This window comes from Haliaeetus albicilla, chromosome 2 (genome assembly GCF_947461875.1).
Source record: "Haliaeetus albicilla chromosome 2, bHalAlb1.1, whole genome shotgun sequence".
Taxonomy (NCBI): Eukaryota; Metazoa; Chordata; class Aves; order Accipitriformes; family Accipitridae; genus Haliaeetus; species Haliaeetus albicilla.
In genome coordinates, this window is record NC_091484.1 from 61,095,399 (window position 1) to 61,117,806 (window position 22,408).

General features: G+C 43.6%; 1 protein-coding gene across 1 annotated transcript in view; it reads left to right on the plus strand.

Annotated features, from left to right (window-relative positions):
* The first annotated feature begins 839 nt into the window (after positions 1 to 839).
* Positions 840 to 22,408, plus strand: part of KIAA1217 (KIAA1217 ortholog) — a 374,649-nt gene continuing 353,080 nt past the window's right edge. The window contains exons 1-2 of the mRNA XM_069776954.1: positions 840 to 954; positions 17,424 to 17,538. Of these exons, the coding sequence (XP_069633055.1) occupies positions 17,475 to 17,538 (64 nt within the window). The 5' untranslated portion in view covers positions 840 to 954; positions 17,424 to 17,474. The remainder of the gene's footprint in view (positions 955 to 17,423; positions 17,539 to 22,408) is intronic.

The following is a 22,408-nucleotide window of genomic DNA, read 5'->3' on the forward strand; positions in this document are numbered from 1 at the left end:
CTTGCTTGAGATAGTTTTTCACAGCTCAGAGCATAAAAGCCTCGTTCGCCCAAACAGGTCCACTAACGTGATGCTCCCACAGAGGAAGACGGTCGCCTCCCCGCTGAGGGATGTATTCTGATGGAAACCACCCAAGCCGGCAAACGTTCGGCCGCCCTTAAAAAGGAGGAAGGTTTCAGGTGCTGCGCACACGCTGGTGCCCTGCTAGCAAGCCCCTCTAGCCGGCTGCGGCAGGAGACCCCTTCCCCGGTGCGGAGCCGGCCGGGGCAGTGCGTGAGCGAGTTAAAATGAAGCACGTGTAGGACTGGCTTTGGGGGGCTGAGCCACAGGAGCGGCAGGAATAAAGTGCTCCGCTTAGCATGATGCAGCTATTAGGATGCCTAATAAATATTTATAGCCCCTCACCGGGGAGGTGATTGACAGCACGGGGGCAATCCCTACCCTGCAGCTGCAGGCAAGCAGCCGCCTCGGGGAAAGGATCGCGGGGCGTGCGCGCAGCGGGGCCGCGCTGCCACCGCGCCCGCGGAGGGGCTCGGGACGATCCTCGGCACCCCGGAGCTCCTGCCTTCCCCCCTGCCCCGGGGCTGCGGGCACCCCCGGGGCAGGGCTCCCCCCGTTCCCCGGCGGGACGAGCGGCCGCTGGGCTGCGCTGGGCTGCGCTGGGCTGCGCGGCCCGCCCCGCCGGGCCGGCTCCCCCCGCGGGGCGGGGAGGGCGCTGCCGCAGTGACTGCAGTCCCGCGGAGAGCTGCGGAGCCGCCCGCCCCGCCGCAGCCGGGCTGCCTGCAGGTGAAGTGAAAGTCGTCGGGGAGAGGGAGGAGGCGGAGGAGGAGGGAGGAGGAAGAAGAAGAAGCGGGCAGCCCGCCCTGCGCGCTGCAGCCGGCGGAGGCTCCGCGCCGCCCCCCTCCCCGGCTTCTCCGCGGCGGCGGCTGCATCCCGGCGCTCCGCTCCGCGGAAGTGAGTGGTCCCCAAAGTTTTGCTTTCCCGGGGGAGGGGGTGACCTTGGGGCGGCTGCGCCGCGGGCAGGTGGGGGCTGAGCGGGGCGGGGGTCGGCGCTGCGGGGCTGCGCCCCCCTCCCCACCGCGCTGCCCTCGCCGCCGCCTCCCGGGACCCTCAGCAAAGTTGGGGAAGCGGAGGGCAGCGCCGGGCGCCCCGGGCCCGGGGGGGAGCGGGTGCCCCGGCGGCGGGGGAGGCACCGGCAGCCTCCGCGGGGAGCCGGGCGGGCGGCTCAGCGCTGGCCGCGCACGGGTGGGCTCCGGCGGCCGGCCCGGGTGGTTCGGTAGCGCCGCGTCCTTCGGCTGGTCTGGCTGGCCCTGCGCGTCCCTCTGTGTGCCTTCTGCTTGCGAGTAAACTTAGCAGTGAGTCACACTTAGAAGTTACTTATTGGTAAGCACGGAGTGCCACAAAAATGACTTTTCCCCCCAAAATACGAAGCGGGGCGGGGGGGAAGCGCATGACTGTGTTAACTGTAGTCAGAAGCTTTCCACAACAGAATTATTGTGCTCTGTGGAGGAAAAACCCCCCAGTCTCTTAAGAATGTGCAATTGGAGTCGGAAGCTTTTCCTCTGAGCCCTAAAGGTGAACGCGTGGCTCTCCAGAGACCGCAAGTGCAGGGTCCCCCCACGCCTCGACTCGCTGTCCTGCTCGCAGGGACCGCATCAGGGTGGAAGATGCTCAGTGGGGTGTTTCGCGTGTGTCTTTGCCCATGCGTGTGCCCTGAGGTATGGTCCGCTGTCAGCTGAGGGCCAGCTTTTTTCTACTGCTTCTGGAGTCAAAGCAAAACTATTGTTAACTTCAAGGATAGCAGAATTTGGCTTGTCCGTGTTTGGCAAAGTTCAGCCCCTGCGTGCAGTGTCGGTGGGCATGGTGATGTAAGTTTCTCAGGATATTTAAATGTCGTGTTTAGTGCTTTATTTTTGTGCTGCTGTTTGAAATCAGTCATTCTTAATTTGCTTTCATTTCTTGTTCTTTCTCTGTCCTGATACTTTCAAAATACTTGTTTGGAGCTCTGCAGACGAGCATTGTGTACCGCCCAGGGAAATCACCAGCTGATGTCTCGGGTTGCTCAGAAAGGCTGTGGGGACAGTAGCTTTTTCTTATTGTGAAAGCATAGTTAGACTATTAGGCAAAGTATTGCATAATATCAAACATTAAGATGTAATCTTGTAGACTTCTAGTAAACTGACTTTCTGCAAGTTAGAGATGAAAATCAAAACCATTTTTATTTATTTTTGTTCTTCTGACCTTGTGAACTGTGCGAACAAAGTGCAGCGACTGTGCAGTGCGTAGACGCCTATATCATCTAGCTCTCCAAGAATGATGTTTTTATGCTGTGACCAAGCTAGAAGATCTCTGACTAAATATAACAACTTCTTTTTTCCTTAACTGTATGTTTACCGAGAAGTAGAACCTAATCTCAAACTCCTTTGATAACACCCAAACTAATGCAGGCAGGAAGTTCTGTGCACACAGCTGGTCTTGTATATACAGTGTCCAGGGTGCAGCGTTAATAGTGCACGACTCTTTCTGCAGCCAGAAACCGGCTCTGACTTCATATTGTGCGTACCTGGAGCTCTGACTGATGTGCATAGGCCCAAAGATTTTATATAATGTCATAGTTCAGGCTTTAGAGAACCCTTATCCACAGGTCACTGCAAAATTAGAGGAGGAGGTTTAGTACTGAGTATTTTTAATGCTTTTGTGCCTGAGACTATATACTGGTTTTTCCTATATGGCAGATGAATTATTCTAAAACTGTTTTGATAATTTGCTATAGTTTAGACCAGCTATGTTTTCGAAAGCATTCAATGTACAACAATAAAACTGCCATTGAAGAAAACTACTGCATTTAGTTACTTTTTTTTTCTGGAATATGCCCCCCCCCACCCCAAAGCATTGCCTTTGTATTCCTATTCATCATGGGTTTTGTGGTTTTCTTGTTTGGTTGGGGTTTTTTTGGTTGTTTTTTTTTGTTTGTTTGTTTGTTTGTTTTAAACAGATAGATGTTCCGAATAGCTAACTTGCTGCCTACCTACTTTCGCTATTTGAAATAGCAATCTCCTGTTTATTGCTTTGTGATAAATTACTGTGTTGTTACTCCATATGTATAGCTTTTGGTTTAGGCTAGAGGAAGAGGTGGGAAAAGTTAGCTTGCTTTTTTTCTGACATATTCCTTAGGAAGCCAACACTCTGGTGTGGCAGAATTGTTTCTCGAGAGAATAAATGAATTTCCCTTCATTGAAGGTTAAAGCTTGGCAGCTCTCTAGTGTGGAGTCTTGTGTAATAGCTGCTGTCCAGGCAGTGGTTTTGTTGGGGCGAGGATGACGTCTAGGCGGCTGTTGGTAATAGTTTGGATTTTGTAAGGTTGCCCTTAATTGAACGGCTCTCTTGTGTTTGACATTTGCTGTGACCTCTTGCTGTAAGCAAAGGGAGACAGTTAATGATTTTGAAGCTTGTCTTTCACTCAGAGTTGAAAATGAGGATGTTTAGTTCTAGTTCCTGTTCTAACTCTCAGCCATGGTTGAATTTTCACTTTTTTGATGTTTTATTGCATCCCTATTACACTTGAGATTTTTACATAAGTATGGAAAAATTTGTGCATGTACTGAGAACGTAGGTACTTAAAGGTTGTTTTCTAGATACAGAAGTCTTAAAGATAAGACTTGCTTATTTTTATAATTGTTATCTTAATTATCAGTTAGTGTTTGCGGAGGACTATTAGAAGTTAAGTTAGAAGCAGTGAAGAAAGCAATCAGGAGAAAGTAGACTATGGGTGGCAAATCTGGGACTAAGAAAAAAGGACAATGTGCTGAAGCAAGAAAACACAAAACAAGCTGAGAGGGAGGGAACTGTAGAAATAACTGGGAAAGTGGGGTGGAACTAATGTTAGCTGGCAGGGAAAGAGGAAAAATGTGGACTTTCTTTTTCTATTTGACCCATCACTAATATCAAATTGTAATGAGTTAACAATCTGATGGAAGATGAAAGGTTATTTTTACTTAGCATTCCTTACACTGATTCTGCATTTGACACTGTTGTGGTGGGCAGAAGCTCAAGCCCATAGAGAGGAATGGTGTTGCAGACCCAGCTTACCTATCTTAGTTCACTTCTGGTAACTGATTAATTAATTTTGTGCACTACCTCAGTCCTGGGCTCTTCTGCTGAAGTAGTCCATGTGACTGGTTTGTCATGGTATCTGTACATGTTTGTGCCCTAGCAATGGCACTGAAACTGGCAGTTTATCATTCAAAGGGTGGTTGGTGGTAACTTCTTTCCCTCATAAATAGCCTGGCTGGAATGTAAATTGCTGACCTGGGGGTGAAGGCCTTTCTAGTCCATTGCAATTACTTGGGCCTTTGGGCCTCTTCCAAAACAGTGCTTTCCAGCTAGGCATCACTGATTCTTTAATTCTGCAAAAAATAAATTGCTTTTCCTTGAATGTGTTGTGCTGTGGTGCGAAGGGATATTCTTCTGTCATACCAAACATCTAAATCCTTCTGACTGAAAAGGTGAGGTCCTTGGTCTTGATCCGGTGAAGACTTGCACATAATGCTTGACACTAAGTTTATCTGTAAGTCTCTCTAGATTGGTATTCGTAGATTTGGATTCACTAAAGATGTCTGGGAACTTGTATACATAGTTTATATATGGAAAACTGCTCCTATTTTTTTTTTTTTAACCTGACACAGTTGAATAATAGTGTTTCTTCAATTTTTCATCTAATATAAGCTGGAATTGGCTATATTCTTGAATACCTCAGAATTCATTAAATAATGGAATGGTAGTTTTCCAAGCCAGCATGAAATGAAGTCAGTCTAAACACACATACAAAAATCAAGGAAAATGCTGAGATATTTGTTGCTAACACTGAGGTATACTGCCAGATCTTGGGGTAATAACATTATTTGTGCCAGGGTGGTGGGTCATACCAGGAGAAGAAACAGGTTCTGTGGCAGGGCAGGGACAGAATAGATTGGGACAGTGCAGTGGTCCCCCCAGAAATACCCGTTGATCGTAAAGGTTATCTTTTTTTTTGATTAAGGAGATATTAAAATGATTGGTCATTATCCCTTTTGCTCCAGTTTCCTTGGGTGGGGGAAGGGGAACAAATCTTACTTTAGCTCCCCATTGAAAGCCTTTCAGGAAACCCTCCACTGACTCATTGGAATATCTCCAAATCACTTGATACAGTGTTTGAGTTTGCCCAATTTAATGGTAAGTCTGTAAAATCTGGTGGATCCTGGGTGTTTTTTGGTTTGTTGTTTTTTTTTTTTTTTTTAATACAGTGTAGCTTTTGTATTTGTTCCCATATAGTTCCTTTCCTTGTATCTCTTCCTTCCTCCTGTAGTATTCTGCATCTTTTTACTTTAGGCCCCAAACTGAGATGCAAGGGAAGCTGTTACTTTCCTATGTCCTTTCTTTGAGCATGGTGAGAAGTGAAATGGTGCCTTCATGGAAGTCAGTAGGAGTTTGCTTGAGAGCATGACAGGATGTCCACCATCACAACTGGCTGGCAGGGGTCTCTGGAGGTCATCTTGTTCAACCTTTCTGTTCAAGCAGGCTCACCTAGAGCTGGTTGTCCAGATGGCTTTTGAGCATCTCCAAGGATGGAGACTCCAGAGCCTCTCTGGTTACCCTGTGCCAGTGCTCAGTCAGCATTGCTAAAAAAGATGTGGGTTTCTTTGCGGTGGAATTTTAGAGGAGTCCTTACAAGCTTTGTGACTGGGGATGAGTATTTGATGAAGGATGCAACTTAAAACAAACAAACTAAAAGCACCATGACAGAAAACTTCTGGGGTTTGCTTATTGCTAAGATACATCTCTGTGCCACTCAAACTCACAAAAGCTGGCATTTTACTCTTCAGCTTGCCTACCTGGTGCTTCCCTCTCATTCAGTTTTCTTGTGATCTGTATCCCAAAAGACAATTCCAATGTTTCTTGTGCTCACGATCATTTCCTTTATGATGATGTAGCAGGAAGCCCCGCTTGCACTACTGGCTAAAGGACCCCTTAACTCTGGAAGAATGCAGCTCAGTCTTGTGAGATTTAGTTCTGGACAGCACACATGTCAACATACATGCATCCCTCCTGGTCTTTTTCTCTCCAGGTGTGATGTTAGGGCTGACCCAGTTGATGCTGGTGTGTGCTCCATCTCTCTGTTCCCACGCCTGGATATGCAGTTCAAACAGACCTCTCTAGCTGGAGTCCCAAGTCTTAGAGGAGATTTTCTGGGGGACAAACAAAATAAGCATTTATTTATTAATTTGCAGTTTGTGATGTGTCCTTAGAATTTAAAAAATGTTACAGGCTGTGAAATGTGTTACTGCGTGACTAATGTCGTTACCTTATTCTGCACTTTCCTTAGAATTCATTGAAACTATATTGCATAAATCCAGTCTTGCTGCATAACTCAGGTATAATGCACAGCATAATATGCAAGACTGCTTGTAATTAGGCATTTACTAATTGTTTTAGAAACTAATTGTGTATAGCTTTTGGACCTGGGAAGGTTCTTAAGTGAAATGTAGTAGTATTAAGGTTTTTTTATCATTGGGTTACTATTTCCTGTTTAAACCAATTTTTTTCTTGCGGTATTGCATAAAATAGAATAATAGAAGACCCTCTACAAGCATGTCAGAGTTCAGTGTTCTGTTGTTGTTGGATATTGGGATGCCAATGGGGAAAAGCTGCAGGGTTGGGGTCACATAGAACATGGACTGTCAAGATAGTTAAGGCTGAGTATTGCTTTAGGAATGATGAGTCCTACCTTGGAAACTGCATTCTGTCTGGCAAGAGTCTAAATTCTGTGATTAGGAAATATTTTCTATCTTTTATTGCTATGACTTTGTATGGAGGTTACTTGGAAAGGTTTGGTGGAAAAACTTTTATAGATTTATTTGTCTTCATTCTGAAATCCGTAAGGATGGATTATACGTATTTGTTTCTTAGTCATGGAGTACGCAATTAGTACTTTGGCTGAATGTGTATTATGCATTTAGTGAGGAAATGCCTTCCATTGTAACATTTATTCTAATAAACCATATTTTAGTGTGGATAATCCTCTTTTAACATAATTGGGACATGGAGCTAATACTTAAACATCTTCAGTTTAAGGACTGATGGGATAGTTGTAGTATGCTACCATAATATCAGCAAAGCAAAATTGAAGAGAAGCGCGAAGGAGTCACGTATTACAAGCATGACTGTAAGATTTTTGTACTTCGTCCAGTCCCATTTCTAGCAGTCTCATATGTGGTGGTATAGTCATTATAAAGACTTTAATTGGCTAAGAGCTTGCCAGCTTGCATTTGCCAACTATGCTGAAATCCTGGCCAAACTTTTCAAGAGCGTGCAGTAATCTGCAGTTGGCCGAGAACAGCGGATATAAATAGATGATATGGTGCTGAATTACAATTGATTATTGAAATTCAGCTAGTATGTAATAGATAGCCATAAAAAGGCAACATTGTTTCCCTAATATGGCACTTGAAATGAATGCAGTCTCCTTTTTTATTTAGCAAAGTTAATGTTTATCACAAAATCATAAAAACTAGCTCATAGTTTTGTGGCTCCTTGCAAATAAAAATCTTTTTCTGTTCTTAAAAAGAAAAGAGTTGTGGTCTACTATCTGGTTGGTTTCCAGTAGGAACAGTTCATTTTTTTTATTTTGGGGTTAGGCAGAAGTTGGATGAAGACAGTGTATTTTATACATAAATTGCTTTTCAAGCATCTTGCTTTGGAAATCATATTGGAGAACAGCAGTATCTAGCTGATGGTCTTTTCAAAATTATTTGTGTTACCTTCTCCCAATAATAAAGAATATTTTGGGCCAGATTGGAACTTTTAAAAATGACAAACCCCAAAGTCTTATTCATGGAATCAGTTTTTATTAATCTGTGTTTAACTCCATAATAGTACCTTCCAGAGGCTAGAATAACATCAAGGTCCAATTGCATGACGTGTTGTGGCATGTATCATAAGGGCTTATGGGATAAGCCAGGCTGGAAGGGACCTCAGAAGATCGCTAGAGCAGCCTCCTGCTCACAGCAGGGGCAACTGTGGTATCATACCAGGTTGCTCAGGGCTTGATCCAGTCATGTCTTGAAAAACTCCAAGGATGGAGCCTGCACAACCTCTCAGGGCAACCTGTGCTGCTGCTTGCCTCTCCTCGCAGTGAAAATAGCTTTATGGGTTGTGGGTTTCTCCAACCTGCATGGTTGGTGTGTGCTTCTGTGTTAGATCTTGCCTTCATTGTTTGAGTTGCCTAACAGGAGGTTTTGCGATTTTCTTTAAGAAGAGGGTCGGTTCCCTGACTTAGGTGTTTCATCTACATGCTTGGGCTGTTTCTGTAGCATGCAGAGAAGTTGGGTGCCTCAGAATCCAAGCTAAAACCCACTTCCTGGGGCAGGAGGCCCAGAGAGCGAGGAAATGCCACATGTGGGTTATGTTTGACATCCTGTCTCCATGGAGCTCAGGCATCTGAGGCAATGCCAAATATTGGGTGTACAAGAAGTCCAAAGTCTGGCATTTGCAAAGCCGTATGTGAGGCCGAGACCAGGACCTAGTTCCTGAAGCTTTCTTGCTTTGTGTTGTGCAGCTAGAAAAGCCAACATTTAGTTGTTGACTTAACCTCTGCTCCTCTGAAACTTGGGACCCGATTATGAATAGTTCAGGTCATTTTATGTCAAAGGTAAGTGAGTTAGTTGGAAGCACTTTCAGTAGCGTTTCAAGTTACCTTGTATGTCGCTGCCTTCAAACTAGCAGTTCTTCTGTAGTAGCTGTCATGTGAGTGGTGATTTAAGGAATTACTACACTTCAGCCCCTAGTTAGCACTTCCAGCATCACTTGGCATGAAAATGGGAAAGACATTCAGCAATTCCTCAGCCTAGGTAGGTTTAAACCCACATCTCCTGTACCCTGGCATCTTAAGTTGCTGAGTGCTGTTTATGTGTCTTCTGTTGAAACTCTGCAGCTGGATGAGCAAACTTCAACACTCATGGGGGCAGGAAAGCATAAAGCTACTTCCCTTTTTTAGTATGATAGCAATGATGAGAAAATGGACTGATGAGTGCTAATGCCGCTGAGCTAGATTTCGCTGTCTGCAGATGCAGTCTCTCAGGCTTTATCTGTGTTACTGTGAAGTTTCTGACTGCTGCTGTATTCACTAATGGTATTAATGATGGATACATCAGCTGTCAGCATGCTAATAAGCATCATTAACTATCCTCAAAGCAGCTAAATGACACAGCTGTTGAAAAGGCAGGGGTTGCATGCAGCCTGGTGTCTGAGCTCCTCTTTGAGCTCTAATGGATGGAGCTCGGTGAGGGAAAACTTGAGGGCAAAAACTTGGAGGCAGATGAGTCTAAGTGTGAGAAACTGTTCCTTTTGATGTTTGCTTTAATGTTAACAGAGCACCAGCGTGCACTGGAATTGTTTGACTGCAGTTGTATTGTTTCGGTGTCTAACAACCCATGACCGTTTATTAGTTTCTGATGTTATTACTGAAATTGCAGCATGTCGTCTAGAAGTTTCCAAATGATGCAGTGAGCACGTTAATTTAGTTTTAACTTTGTTTTAACTTAAAAGATGTATCCCTAACACATGAGACATGTTTCTTCTGTGTCTACCTGACAAAGGTTATTGGGCCTTCCTTGGTCGCTTGTAGGTGCAGATTTTCCGGTAGGTTAACTTTTTTATCTTTTACTGGTTTCAAGGTGCTGTCTCGTTTATGTTAAACGCTACAAATTTTCTTTTTGAACCAAGTGTCTCCACGGGTAGATATTAAGATCCTATTACTGTGCTTCTGTAATTTCATAACGCAAGTCTTGTAGCCAGTTCTTTTATGGGATTCTCTTTATGGTCTCTGGCACAGAGCTCGGTCTCTGGATTGCTGAGTAAAGACCAGAACTCCGAAGGCTTTATATCATTCACAATAAATTAGACCATTCACCAGCGCCCGGCACAGCAGTTAACCGTTTTTGCCTACGAAGGAGCAAACCCCGCTCGTGTTTGCTGGGGCGGGGGGGGGGGGCTTGAGAAGAGAAACGGCAGGCTTCTGCTGGGAGCGTGAGGTGAAATGGAAGGTGGGCCGTGAGACCTGTGGCCCAGGGAGGAGCAGTTCAGCACCCGCTGCCCCTTGCTGGGCGGCACAGGAGGGCCGGGAGCGGGCTGGGCTGCTGCCGAGGGCCCGGCCCGTGTCCCCCCGGCCCGTTCCGGCCCGGCCCGGCCCCGCCTCGGCCGCCGGGGGGAGCGCGGCGGCTCCGCGCTGGGCGGCGGTGGCTGCTCGGGCCGGGGCCACCTCCCGGGGCCGCCCTCGGCTGGGCCCACAAGACAGGATTTGTCCTCGTCGGGACATCTGTGGCTTGGCCCTCTCACTTGCAGGGCCTTGTTTCTCGGGGCTCTGGGACCGATGCTATTTTGTGCATCCGACGGGGTTTTAAAGGTTACGTGGGCCGCTGTGTGCAGGGCGAGAACAAGAGTCTCTTTCTTCGGCAGGCTGCCGGCGCGTCGCAGGCTTCTAGAGTTGCTGGCAACTTTTAATGAATGATAAAGTTTTACTTTTCCTTACTAGCTTTATTTTTATGGATGACATTTAAAAAAATTCTGAACAAATATCTGTAAAGGGCACCCAGTGTGCTGAAAATTATTAAGATTCAAAGATATGAAGTACAGTGATGTAAACATTTAAAACACAAATCTCACTTATCCTTTCCCTTCTTTGGGACATTATGCCAGTCAGAGACAATCCTGAATGGGGTGCTGTTGTCGTGTCGTGTGGCCCCCCCCCCCCCCCCCCCCCCCCAGGGAACCCCCATTTTTACACGTATCTAACCTCTTGTCTTGCTCTCTTATGCAAGAGAAATTCAGCAAAGGAATTATTTATCCCAAACAATTTTAAAGAAAAGCAGAAACGTAAACCATATCTATTTATAATAGCTTCATAGCTTATGAGATTGCTGAAAACAGTTCTTTTCTGATTTCAAGGCACCATAGCTAGATGCAGATGTTCTTGTGCACAGTAGCTAACATACCACTTGTATGTGTGTACGTGACTTGCCCATCTGCCTGGGGTGTTAGGCTCCTCGGCTTACACCCAAAATGATGTCAAGGGTGCAGGGCTGTGTAAGGAACATAATTTGGATCCTTTCATATATCCAAAATGGAAGCTGTTCTGCTTTACTCTTCCATTTGGAGGAATTAATTTCAAGTGGAAAGTGTGTAAAGAGCTACTTTTGTTTACAAAAGTGCTCATCGTTGCTGAAGAGACTCGGAAGGATTTCAGATCTGCTTGTGTTTTTGCATTAAATGGGTGATTTCTGGTGTTTCTATTCATCTACCTTTGCTCCCTTGCTACTGTGTCTGTTTCTGCATTTCCCTATCCTACTGCCCTGTTTGTCCCAGAAAGACTCCTCCAGCCATTGCCTTCCTGCAGAGGTAGCTTAAGGTGTGCTCTGCATTTTGTTCTGTGGCTGCAGGCATCATCTCTGCTTAGTCCATGGGTGGGAGGGGAAGCCGGCTCTTCCCAACTTACATTGTGCTATGCAGTTCAATTAGTTACATTTTATATAGCTTAATGTGGCATAACTCTCCCCTCGGCAGTCCCCTTCTCTCAAGGCAGCTCTTGGACCTGCCTCTTGTATGTGCAGTGGCAGATTTTTCTGTCATTTGCCCCTTGTGCAAATTCTTGTGCTTCAGGGAAGGGGAAGCAAAGAGGGGAAAATCAACTTTTTAAAAAAAAATTCTTTTCTTTTCCTCTGCTTATTGTGGTGGTGGTGAGGAATCTTCTCCAGGTCCTGAACATTAAAACAAAAGCCTGCAGCAGGCCCGGACCAAAATCCTGTTCCAGTGCTGGGAAGAGCAGGACGGGAGGTGACGGCTGGGACACGTGGGGACTTAGCAAGCACCTGGTCCCGCACCTCGGTGGGGATCTGCCAGTGTTTCCACCTGGCTGCCATGGTCAAACCCTTGTGCCTTCCAGGGCTTTGTGTGGAGGATGGTGTGTTCCCCTCTGGGAACCTTAATCTGAGTCTTAAAAATGCACGTGAACTAATGGAGCAAGACAGTGAAAAGCAAAACATGTGAAAGCATTGCTGAGCCATGAAAGAACTGGACGGCTCATGTTTTCTGAGGTGCACAAAGAAGCTTTAACATTTAGAATTTAATTTTATTTGAGAATCTCTTTATTCACCGTTAAACTAGTCTTCAGTTATTCTAACTTGTGTTTTTCATCTCCTTTCCTTGTTTTCTATGTCATGTCATTTAGGAACACACACTGTTCTTCCCAGAAAGGAGCATCTTGAGAAGGAGCTGGCTCCTGCCTTTTCTTAAAAACAAAATTCTGAAATACATCAGTGTTTTTAATGTAAAACACATAATTATTTTAAAATAGCTAGATTTTTATTTTTCATTTGCTTTTTTGAATATACTAAAATCTCAACATCTTGAGCAAATGTTTGTTTCCAAATTCTCTTACTTGAAATTAATTTTGTTTTCTGTCCATCTATTTGTTGCCTATGTCAGGAAGTTCTATGATCTAAACAACTATGAAGTTAAGATCTCTGTCTTCTACCAAAAGACTGGTGTGTCAGGTAGGAAAAACATAGTGTTAAAAAACCCAGCTTGATAAATATTTGAGGGGAAAAGGCTGCTAGACCTTTTTGAAGGTGTCTTAGAGGGGAATCAGATATGCAGTGAGAGAGTAATAGGAAGTATATATTATAAACTGAAAAATGTGGCCTTTTTTTCTAAATGAAGAGTTTAATTATAAAAATTACGGTGGAGATTCAGAATACAGGATTTAACTCGGTTTCATTATGAGGCTTTTAAGTTGTAGTCTTGCAGCTCCAGCACAAGGAGCCATGTCATATGAGAATTTGAATTGTTGTTGAAGAAATATTTTTGTCCAATGGAGAAATCTTCAAAATATGAATCATATATTTGGTGAATGTCCCAAATCATTAGAATATGAAGAAGATCTAAGATGATATTTTAAAAAACAGTAGCCTTCCAGATCAAACTCCCTTTTCTGTAGGTAAAGAGATAATTTATGACTTTTTAGTACTTGGCATTTGTGGTAATTGGTGTTCCTCACATAAAAGGATGTATGAGCAGCATCAACTAATAATGCAGGTCTTTGATTGTCACCTGTAGTTATACTTTAGATGTTATAAGTGTTGTCATTTAGCCAGTCTGGATTAAATTAAATCTAATTTAAAAAAAAACCAAACCCAAACAACCAAAACCAAACCACAACAAACCCCAACAAAAAATTAGAAGAACTGCAGACTGAAGGTAAGTTTGGCAGTGCAACATTTTCTTGTCATATGGTATTTGAGAAAGCTGAGCTTTCCCAAAGTTAAATCTTTACATGGTATTGCATTCCTCTGAAAATTTATTGGGATGTAAATGAAGTGCATTGCTCAGAATTTTGCACAAGGGGCTCACCAGAAGAGTAATTCTCAAACCTGGCGGAGTCTTTATCTACAAACTTTATCTACAAATTTCTTTTGGATTAATAGTATTATTCATTCAAAGAGTGTAGGTATCAAACACAATGAAAAAATGTTTTGGAGGTGCAGAAGCTTTTTTTTTTTTTTTTTTTTTTAAATTTATTTTAGCAACTAAGTTAAGCATAGTGAGGTTCTAAAAGATTTAACAACCCCTCCCTCCTTGGTTCAGTCTGCATTAATTCCTTTGTATAGACTCCCTTGAGAGTCTGCTGCCTGCAGCATGTTCCCAGCCCAAAGTTAACCATTTCTTCCTTGTTGTGGGTAGTGAGGGATCTTGGTGAGGTCATCTGGGGAGTAAGTCATGATCCCTAAAGTCAGTTTGTGGAAGGCTGCTTGAGCTGCTGCCACTGGAGATTGAAGGGTACCGCATCAATCCACTGCCAGAGAGTAAATAGGTGGTTCAGTTCATGTAATGCATAATTTCTCCGCTTTAAAGTTGAAACTGAGTTCATGTTTATTCCTTTGAATGTTTCATATTTAAAAATGAAGAGTAATTATCTGTAGTGGCACACTAAATAAACTGCTTTTTTTTTTTCTCTTTAGAAACACTTTTCCCCTGGAGTATTCAGCGGCAGGAGCAGTATAAATAAGGCAGTTGCTGTGTTCAGAGAATGTGATTTCTTTCCTGGCCCTGCTTTTTTACTGAACTTTTATCTTGCTAAAATGAATATTTTACGATTAAGAACACTTGGTCACATCTGGTACTTCTCAAAAATGGTTGCTTTTCCAAGAATAGCATGCAAACATGAAATCAGAATCGCAAGCAGATGTTTGCTAATATGGCCATAGATAACCTTTCAGCTTCATGCTTAATTTTCATAAATAACCATCTGTCAAGAATGCAGATTAATAGAGAACAGAGATAATCTCTGTCAGTGTTAATATGTTAACTTTACTGTGTTGCTGATGTTGTACTTGTTACTATAAAATAGCATTATTTAGTGTATAAAATTGTCAGCTGCTGTTTTCAGAAAACTGACATTCTTGTTATTGCTTTTTTACAACCTGGAAATGCTTGTGCTTTTTTTCTTTCTTTCTTTTTTTTTTTTTTTTAAAGAACAGTAGATGACTACCTGGGTCAACAAGATTGCTAATTATGGGTTAATTCTTGCACACATCTATATATTATTTGTCAGAGTGCTGTGGAATGGAGGGAATTTCTGGCTGTTTATCCTTGCTTGCCTTTGCATTTTCAGTGAGCTTGGCGTGGCTCTTGCAGCAGGGTTGGTAAAAGTGGGGTGTTGGCTCATTTGCTGGCTTTGAAAAAGCTCATTTGAAAAATAAATAAATCTGTTTATAAGGCAGATTCTTATATTATTCGCCCTTCATATATTTAGCTTTGGATAGTCTGGCTTACAGATACAGCTGACGATAATTTTCCTTCACTGAAAAGTCTGCTGTCACTGCCAGAGCAGGAGACAAAGGCGGGTGCTATGCTGCGCACTGCCTATGCCCTTCTGGAGAGGTCCTTGTCACAGCAGGACCTTAACTGGTGGCAAAACGTAGTCAGATGCCATCATAGGGAAGGCATGACATGGGACAATGTCAGAAGTCTTCCTTAAGCAGCAAGAGCCGTGGTGTCTGGATGGTCCAAGCATGAGGTGACTGCCATCTGGTTTCTTCTGAGGTATCCAGTACGTCATGTCTTCCGTGCAGCTCCTGGTGGTGTTTTGGGAGTTCGGGATGGGGGTAACTACATATGAATCTGAAAAATTAGTGTTAGCAGAGGCAAGTTTGGAGAGGTATGTGAATTACGAACTCTGCTTGCCCAAGGGATGAACTTTGTAAAGGAGAGATGTGAAGTACATTTGCAAGGTCCTGCCTGGACTGTGCCACCGGCCAGACCCCACAAACACCCTCCCCTGGCTCCAGAGGGCTGTGCTCGCTGGTGGAGCTGCATGGCTTAGCACAACCGGTCAGGTGGAGAAGGGACAGATGGGTTAAGTGCCAAAATGGCTTTGTGTAAGAAAACAACAAACCCGCAGAAAGTGTATGTTTGCGGTGGTTGTTTTTTTCTTTCTCTTTTTTTTTTTTTTCAAGTTTAGAAACTTTGAAACATCTCACTTGATGAGAATGTTGACATTCCTCAGGAACAGAGAGGCACATGAGCATAGAAACTACATCTCAGCATCCAAATTTGTAGAAGATGTAAAAGAACTGTTTGGGGGGGGAAATAGCACAGAGCTGAGAATTCATTAGAGCATTGCTCGCATTAAAGTTGAAATACCTTCAAAGAGAAGCTAACAATTAAAATAAGTTCAGAAGGATAAGAGCCTTGCAGGCATTAGGGAAGGGGTGGGTAGAGGCTTATGTGTTAACAAAATATCCCCAGATAGAATATTATTTTACATCCCCTGTTCTCTAGTTATCTCCCTTGGTAATTTACAAATGGAAAATAAAATTTACAATTATAGCTGATTAGATATTATGAGTTCTCAACAAAGCATGTTTGTGTTCTGTATGCAATTATTACAGAGTTGCTGGGCACAACTTGGTAGTTGAATTTGAGTTATCTTTTGTGTTCAAGCAATTTAGCCTCTTCTGTTTTGTATGAAGAATGAACTGTATTCTCTTCAAACTACAGCAATCTCTGGATAAAGGATATTTTATATGATTTTTTTAACCAGTAATTCTTTTCCAACTTTACAGTGAAAATTAACCTAATTTAATCAAGTATAGCCTATATAAAAGATTTTTGATTATGCCAGTTGTGATTATGTAGACTTCATTCAAGTTTAAATAAGCAGTGTTGCCATTCTCAATTTGGAAGATATAAACGCAGCAGCCCTCTCTGGCTCTTCTTCCTTCTCCTGGCTCGCTTACCTGTATGTGTTCAAGTACATCAGCCCTTTTAATCCTAGATGTGAATCTGCGGGTCTTGTTAATGGATTGCCTGGGCTTGGTCTGAAAAACGCCACTTGTGCGTCTTGATGTGGATGTTGGAGGCAATATGGAAGCATCTTTCCGGTGCCCCGCACTTTTGCTGGGAAACTGAAGCACAGAGAGGCAGAGACACTGGGATTCTGCCCTTTGCTTTTCCTTTGGGTAGTTTGAGACTCACTAGTGCAGCCAATAGTTTTCAGATGTGACCGGTGATTGCCTACTCTTAAGCAGTGTCCTTAAAACTACTTTTGTTTTGAAGTCTTGAGAGAGCATAGGCTGCAATTATCAACGTACAAGACTTTGTGAATATGGACCGTTGGCCTTAAGTTTGGGAAATGGCACATAAACCACTGTCAGATGTAAGTTAAAGGGCAAATTGCACAATTATATCTCAGCCTTCGGATAGATTCACATTAATTGTTTGGTGTACTTTTGATAATGCTCATTATTTCAAGGTATTATCATCTTGAACCTAAATCACATTAATTGCATAGTTCATCTTTAAACTCATACTGTTATTCTGGAATGATTGGAAATGGCGTTGTTCTTTTTAACTTTCTTGCTTCTAGATATAATGTTTTATTTAAAATTACTAAAAGTAACTTACAAATGGGTGAAGCTTGGAAATGGGTATTGGTGAAATAAAGCTGAAAGATAGCATTACAAATGCTGGGAGCTCACGATTTCAGGCATATGTCAACTCCACCTTTGATGAAATACTGAAGGGCAGCTGATGCTTTAGAAGTGTGATCATCTGTTTGCTAACAACTGCTGCAGGGTGTTGCTACTGGGTTTAAAACGTTTGGTTTTGAGATCATTGCAATATTTTCTGGTGCATATAGCTGTTAAATTGTTCATACTTCCAGCTGTAATTGTGTTTTAACTAACAACGTTTTGGGCAGTCAACCTTGATGATGTGTTGTTCACAGGGTTTGCAGCTGTGGCAATGCCACAGCTGTCTGTGGGAGGCCGTCGTGCCGGTTTTGAAAGGGGCTTCGGCACATTCACTCTCAACTCACTTTTTTCCCGTTTTAGGTTTCCCGAAGGTGTAGCTTGCCGGCAGCTGCCGTGCTGCGATGCCCCAGTATGCCCCATGGCAGAGCTACCCGGCCGCCCCGCTGGAGCGTGGCGCTCCCCTGTAGGGAGCTGGGTAAGTGTGAAACTGCGTCCCCGGTGCAGAAAACGCTGCCTGCCCGCCTCTCTCTCTGTCTTCAGACACAGTGGTAGCTGTGACAAGCCTGGCAACGTGGGCTGCTTTCGTCAGCCCCTTCTTGTGCATCTTGCTATGCTCTCCCGGCTTCATGTACATTGGAAGAAGGTTTGCTGGGTAGTGATGGATGCATGTGTGTTTTATTTCTGATGTGCTTGGGAGACAGTCTCCTCTGGAGAGGTGGTTATGTGTTGGATGGATGGGAAAGATATAGAGGCAGAGTTAATAGGATTTGGAGGTGTTTACCAAGATGTGAGTTGTCCCTTCATCGTCCCATTTTTCGTACAAAAGGTAAGCAGTAGGGTGGGGAAGGTAGGTTAGAGGAGGTGTGTCTGAAAAGTCCTCTTGCTCCCCTCTTTTAAAAATAACAAGTTTCTGGAAAACTTGTTTTTTCTGTCATGAACAGTGTTGATTTCCTTCACGCACTGTAAGCCCCATCACACCTTCCATGTCTTGCTAAAATTTGTTAGGTGATGCTACCTGTTACGGAATAATTACTCTCCATGCGGTACTCCATTTGAATCATTTCCCTCTTGCAAAACTAAGGTTTGGTGGGTAGCTGGGACCTCCTGTTTGACCCTCTAAGAAACGCATTTGGCTGTTTTCAGTGCCTGAATTGGAACTGGGCCATGCTTTATGATTTTTATCAGTGTATAGATTATGATGTCTGCTAGGGAGTCTTGCTGAGCCACAGCAAACACTGCTTATGATTCTCATTTTTGGGAATAAATCTAGATATTTATGTGTCAGTGGTCGTGGGTTTACGGATGTTTATCGGCTGTTAGACAGAGTTGTGGACTTCTGGACCTGGATCCTTATCCTAATAGCCCTGGCAAGAAGTCCCATGGGTCTAAGGGGAATCTCTAGTAATTAATCCAGCTGGGCTGTATGTCCAAGGGGGAGGACAATTAAAGTACTGATTGACATCTTACAGTTTGCTTTAACTGTATGTATGAGCAGGAAGGAGAGATGTATCTGAAATGAAGAAATATTGTCTCTTGGTTTTGTACAACAAAGAACAGTCCAGCTGAATCCTCTTGGACAGTCTGGAGCCTGAATGTGCTAGGCAGAGCTGAGAAGAAATTATCCTGTTTTATGTAGATAATGCAGTCTGATGCTGGGACGGTTCCTTGGACCTTTGGTTTAGGAAGCTTGTAGATTACTGATGGACTGTTGCCCTTTGCATTTAATTTAGACTCTGACAAGAATACATTTTGATTCTCTGAATTCCCTGAGGCCAAATACCTGCATTTTTGGTCTACTACTGTAGTTGCTTTAGCAAATGCCAGCTCATTTATGCAGTGATTGACATCCATTGTCAGTGTCTGAATTAATGCGGGAAGGTGCTGCTGATTTTGAAAAACAGTCTGGTTCTCAGGAAATGATCTTTCAAAGTCATGCTGTTAACCAGTTATTTCCCACCTTGTCACATCATCTTGTTTGGGAGAAGATGATTGAGAGGGAGTGGCTTTTCTGTCTAGAGGCCCACGAATTCAGAGGACAGTCTGAGCCTGTTGTCCTGCCTTTCCCCTGGAATGGAGACTACATGGGCCAGGGGTCTGTCTGCACAATCAGGGCTAGTAAGTTATTTTGTTAAATTTTGGTAGATCTTCATAGCACTGACTGTGGCCTGTTCTGCTGCCTGAGGGGTGGTACATTGGGGCAGCTTCTTTGGGAGGACTTGCAGCGGTGGTGGGTGATTGCTGTTGCTGTGAAGCAGTGTGAATTGTTGCGTTAGCCACGTTGATGTGAAGCTGCTTGTGAAATCATTGTCAGCAGAGCACCACCAATATGCTGGTAACAGGCACTTTAACTTCTGATCATGTCCTGTTCAGGGAATAAACGTGTTGAGGACCATGGTTGCTCTCTGTGCCGCTGGAGGGATTGCACTCTTACCTGCCTCTTGGGTAGGTGGTGGTCACAACCCCTGCTCTTTTCATCTTGAGATCTGATTAGTGGAGTTACTTTGTCACCAGGTTTCATGAGATTGAACCACCGCTGTTAGCTCAAATGTTTGAAGCTGTTTCTGTTCATCGTGCTTTGCATTCATTATTGGCTGCCTGTAGATAAACTGAGTTTAAATTCACCTTACTGCTTTGTTTGTAGTTCTGAGGGCCAGGCTCTGAGTCTGTGCAAGACACCTTTGAATTTGAAGTACTACTTTTTTTTTTTTTTAAGGTGGGTTTAATACTTGCAAGTGACCTCCCCTTTTGGATTGTGCTGTTAACTCAAGCTGGGAGACAGCAAAGCTTTGAAGTGGGTCTGGGAAGGTGCTGTCTCGGTCTTTCCCTGTAAATCTGGTTAGTGCCACTCCAACCTTTAGTATCTGCTTTAAGCACATCTTTTTCAGATTTTTTTTTTTAAAACTCTTTCCACAGTTGATTGTTCACTTCATTTATTTTATTTAGAATAGGGTGTGTTCAATTCAGTAGAAATTTGCCTTATGGTTGTTTCTAACGGTGCTTTTATGTGTGAGTGCTTTCTAGCAGTAGATTTTTTTGGGGGGTCAGTTGGTTCACGTCCAGCCATGTCTGGCATTGCATTCACTGTAGGCTGATTCTTGTTTATGCAAATAACTGTTTTTAACCAAATTGGTTATACCAAATGAAATAAGTCCATTTTAGGCAACCTAATCTCAAAATGGAAATGGTTATGGGGGGGGGGGGGGCGGGGCTGCAGCACACAGCTGTTCCCCAGCCTCGGCCAAAACTGTGTGGATTTCCAGCACTGAGCTGGAGTTTTGCTTCAGCCCAGTATGGTGATTTTGGGGAGCTGAAAAGAAGCCACTGCAGTAGCTGGGTAGTTGGGGGTGAAGGCTGTTGAGCAGCTCGAGCTTCATCAACCTGACAATACTATACCTTTCTCTCCCCTGCACCACTCCCAGGCTTGTACTTGGAGAATCCTGTAAAAATGAGGAAGTTAAAGAGAATCTTGTGATTGTTTATTGCTATTTATTGCTGTTACACTTGCTGCTATGGATATTGACTACATGTATTTGGCTAGTTGCATTAAATGCTCATCCCTTATCAAACTTGCATGTTCAGAAGGTGTTTTTGTTTTCACTGCTGGTTTTCAAATCTATTGTTTTTCCTAGGGGTGCTGGGGAGTGTGTGTGTGTGTGTGCGCGCGTGTTCCTGGATTGCATGGTATTTTTCACTTCAGGTTTTCCTTCTGAGTCTTTATCTCTACATAGGTATTCACGTTGGCTGTTTGTATTGTAAGTGCCCAACTCGGAAATGGGCTTTCCTTGACAGTGTGCGTAGGGCACTTGCACCCTGCCTTTCCTGTGCCTGTGTGCATAAGCAAACCAGATGTGCCTGATATGTGATTTTCACTTTCTCTCAGTCATTTGAATGAGTCAGAATTCTTTTACTTTACAGATTTTTGCCTTTGTTGTCAGGACTGTTTTCTCTCCTTGTTCTTTTGTGTGTGTCTGGGTGTGTGTGGTTTCTCCATTTCTTTTCTGCTTTCACCTTTCTTTGGATGTTAATCCAGAGGGAACATCCTAGTTGTATGGAACTTCTCTATCAGCCCTTCCCTCCTTTTTATTAATTTCCTTCCTTTCAGGGATGACTGTAAACTTTGTCCATCCTGTGATGGGATACTTGTATTGCAGATATTCTCGTGAGGTGATTGTATTGTATGGGAGGAAACTGCATCCTGAGCAAATGCTCAATTTGCTGATCTTTTTAAGCCCTACCCTGTTTTTTAAAAAATTAATAAAGAAGTGTGTGTGTGTGTGTATATATATATATGTGAACATGTTTACTTGGTCAGTCTGGATTCCTTCTTGGACCTGGCAAGTCAAGACTTGGCACTGAGAGCATTTCCTTATCTCTGCGGTCATTTGTGTGTGTGTGTGTGTATATATATATATTTTTTTTTTTTTTAATAAAATCTGTGAAGTGATTCTTCTGAAGACTGCAATGTCTTGAGAGGGGCAGATGGTATGTAAAAATGAGTACTAAAAGACCCTTTTTACCTTATTCTGTGCTCCAAGATGTAGTTCTTAGGAGCTCCTGGATTGTGACATGTTGGACACAGCTGTGATGAAGAGGCTTGTGTTCCTCCTTATTTTTTCCATGCTGGAGCAGATTCATTTACCTCCTACTGTAGCCTCGGTTCTGTAGCTCTCACCACTGCTCTAGTACATTTTTCATGAGAACATAAAGATGTCTGTTTTAGTTGGAGACTTAAATTTATTTGCTCTCTGAGATGATAGTTCCACCCCTGCCTCCCCAAGCTGTGGAAATGCTGTGTCTTCCACTGAAATCCCAGTCAGGACACTATCTACCATCATGTTGTCCTGAGATGCTGGGCTCAGCGCTTGCTGTGGGCATGACTTGGGCAACATTAATGCAATAAATGCACGATGCCTCATGGTTAGTCCCAGATCATTATGCTTCTCTGTGGGTAATGAGCCTATACCCATTTTCAAGGCAGGTGCATCTTAAGATAAAAACTGCCCACAGCACATAGCCTGAGAAGCAGGGGTCTCACCCAGCTGGCTGTTGATTCCTACCACCTTGCCAAGACCTGCTGAAGTGTTATCTTCTTTTTTCACTTGTTTTATTCAGGAGGATTTACAGGACCCTCTGTGGAAGAGAGGAACATTGTCTTTTAACCCTGCCAGTCCTCTGCTGGGGTAGTATCTCAAAGAACTGCTTAATTTCATCGTTGTTCCTCATTAGCTGCAAAGCTGTCTTTGACTCTGACCACCTGATTGCTTCTTCCAAGAAGGATGCTTACTTTCCTCTGTAATGGGAGAGGGTGAATCTTGGTCCCTCATGAACTTGAGGAGGATGGATAA